General features: G+C 57.3%; 1 protein-coding gene across 1 annotated transcript in view; it reads right to left on the minus strand.

Moving 5' to 3' along the window:
* EVX1 (even-skipped homeobox 1) overlaps positions 1–555 on the minus strand; it is a 2567-nt gene extending 2012 nt beyond the window's left edge. Inside the window, exon 1 of the mRNA XM_006026470.1 lies at positions 43–555. Within this exon, the coding sequence (XP_006026532.1) occupies positions 43–555 (513 nt within the window). The remainder of the gene's footprint in view (positions 1–42) is intronic.
* Positions 556–2706: the final 2151 nt, after the last annotated feature.

The raw sequence follows: 2706 nt of genomic DNA on the forward strand, positions 1-2706 counted from the left end.
TGCCCGTGCGCGCAGGGGGCTGCGATCGCGGGGTCCCCCTGCGCGCCGGCCCCGGGTGCGGGTGCCCCCCCCCTCTGTCGCGGGGCCAAAAGGGGCGCGGACCCCCCTCCCCCGGCGCCGGGCCCGGCAGGCGGTACCTTTGCTGTGCTGGTACTCGGCGGCGCTCCCCGCGGCGCAGTCCGGGGTGCAGCTCACCTCGATTTCCTCATAGAAATCCGACTCGGTGTCCGAGCTGCTCTGCTGCCCTTTGGCGGCCAGGGACTCCGGGGCCGCTGGCTGGCCGGTCGAGAGCAGTGCCGCGGCCGCGGAGCGCCCCTCCAGGCCCGTGCCTGCCCCCGGTAGCACCTCTACCTCCTCGTCCTCTCCCGCGGCCCTTTCCCGGGGCGCCAGGGGCGGCCCGGCGCGGGGGCTCAGGCAGCTCCGGTGCATCATCTTGTCCTGCGGGTCCGGAGCGGGGCTTCCCACCGCTTCGGCCAAGCCGGGAACCCTCTTGCCAACCAGCGTGCCCAGCTGCCCTCCTTCCAGGAACATCACCATGTCCTTCCTGCCTTCCATGGTGCGCGGCTGGGAAAGCAGATCCAGCGCCCCCCCGCCACCCCTTTGCCCCGGCCCGGAGCAGCGCCGCAGCCTCCGCCGGTGCCGAGGAGCCAGCGGTGAGCTAGGGTGACCTTGTGATGCGAACACTACACCGCGCAGCGCTAGCTCTGGGAGGGATCACCATGGCCCTCTTCTTTCTAAGCTGTCATCCTTAATGGTGCAATCGTCATTACAGTACCACTGGTGACGCCACGCCGCGATTGCTGGGGGATAAATAGCCCCGGCTGCCACGGGCAAGATGAAAGGAAGAGCCGGCGCTAAATGGCTCCCGGGGATGCACCAGGTGTGAGGAGCTGGGGCTGGGGAGTGGGAGCTGGAATGCAACCGAGGAGCCGGGCGAGCGGGGCGAGGTGCAGACCCTTGCCCGGGAGGTCCGCAGCGGCGCTGGCGGAGAGAGGAGACACGGATCCGCTCCTCGAAGAGAAGGGCTCACGTTCGTACCTGCCCGGCATTAGCCTCGGGTATCCGCTCGCTTCCCGGGCAGCGCGTTGTCATTGCTCTCGAGCCACCCTGGTTCAGTGCTTGCTTTCCCTTCCAGCCTCGGCGGTACCAGAACCACCGCGTTTTGAAACTTCAGATCATTTTGTTCCTAATCGTAGCTAGCCTAGTGGGCTCCTGCTGTACCATGTCCTGGTCCAATATGTTTATCTCGGTTCATTTTGCGGGGTTGGCGCTGGGTTGCGAAGGCTTCCCACCCCCCACCTCGGCGTCAGACCCATTTGCTTAACACTCTTGACTTTTGCAGGAAGAAAAACCCGCTGGAAGACCCAGTGCCAAGAGCCGGGCAGGCTCAGCAAAACAGAAGTTATGAAATCCACTTCTTATGCAAAACAGCAGATGTCGTAAACAATAAGTGACAAGGACAACCATTTGTACCGTGCTTATCTAAAATAAGGGGCCCTATAAAAATACAATCAATCCAGTAGCATATGTAGTCTGTGTTTTGATATTTATAACGAGCATGGGAAGCATCTCATCTCTTTTTTAATGTTTACTCACACATGGAGAGGAAAGTAATTTTCACCATCTGTTGTAACGAGATTGTCCTATACTCTCAAAGAGAGTTATTGGCTAGTCGGGTTACAGAAAACGTTCAACCAATTAGGTTTCCAATCTGGGAAGGAATTTACTGGCATATTTGAGGTGACGTTGTTTTGGAAGGGCACAAACCTCCGAAACAGAAGGAGAGGAGCACTTTACATGTTTTCTTTACAGCCACGTGACGAAGACTTCGAAAGATGATCACGGGCAAAAAGAAACCAGGATTTACCGTCTTGTCAGGAAATCGATTAAACTAGAATGCTTCCAAACAGAGGCATATTATTTTATGGCAAATAAAATAGCTGCTTTGATGGGGCGACAGTGACACAACCACCCTCCGAGCTCCTAAGCATTATCCTCATTTGCGAAATTCACCAGCCACGTCCGAGCCACAGCACTGTAGTCTGAATACTCTCCGAGCCTGTGGGATCTTGTCACTAAAAATGTCATGTTTTGTTATCTTCCTTCAGATTTTTAGCCTCAGCTCCTAGACCCGAGCCCCTCCTCATCCTGGACGAGGAATCGCAGTTCAACCCCAGTGGGAAGTGGAACCCTCTCTTCTCCAGTAATGTGACCTACACACTACAGCATTCTGGTGGTTGGGATTTTCTTGCCTCTTTTCTTTCAGCTGTTTGCAGAAGGGGACCATCTGGAAAGTGAGGGCAGGGGATCTCAGCTGGGGAGCGCAGAGGCAGTGGAGACGGAAGTTTATGAATGATCTAGTCCCCTAGCCGATTAAAAAAGCAACCAATGAATTGTGAAGGGAGAAAGACCCGTGGCTGACACAACTCCAGCCTGCCTCCTTCCAAACCGGGTGAAAGCGAGTTACCGCTGGCTCTTCTCGCAGAGCCGAGGCCGGGGGCAGAGTGGAGCTGGGGTTCAAGCGGCTTGAACAAACTGACTCTAAGCAAGGCAGCTCAGGATCTGGGGGCGGGAGGGGAGGAGGGAGGGAATGGGTCATGGCTGGGAAGTCCTTGGCAAACTGACTGGCCAATGGAGAGTTGCTTTGAGTCTCCCGAGCTGATTGCTTAGCCTTCCTCGGGGCGACACCAAGCTGCCCCACTTGCC

This window comes from Alligator sinensis, unplaced genomic scaffold, assembly GCF_000455745.1.
Source record: "Alligator sinensis unplaced genomic scaffold, ASM45574v1 scaffold29_2, whole genome shotgun sequence".
In the NCBI taxonomy this organism is placed as follows: Eukaryota; Metazoa; Chordata; order Crocodylia; family Alligatoridae; genus Alligator; species Alligator sinensis.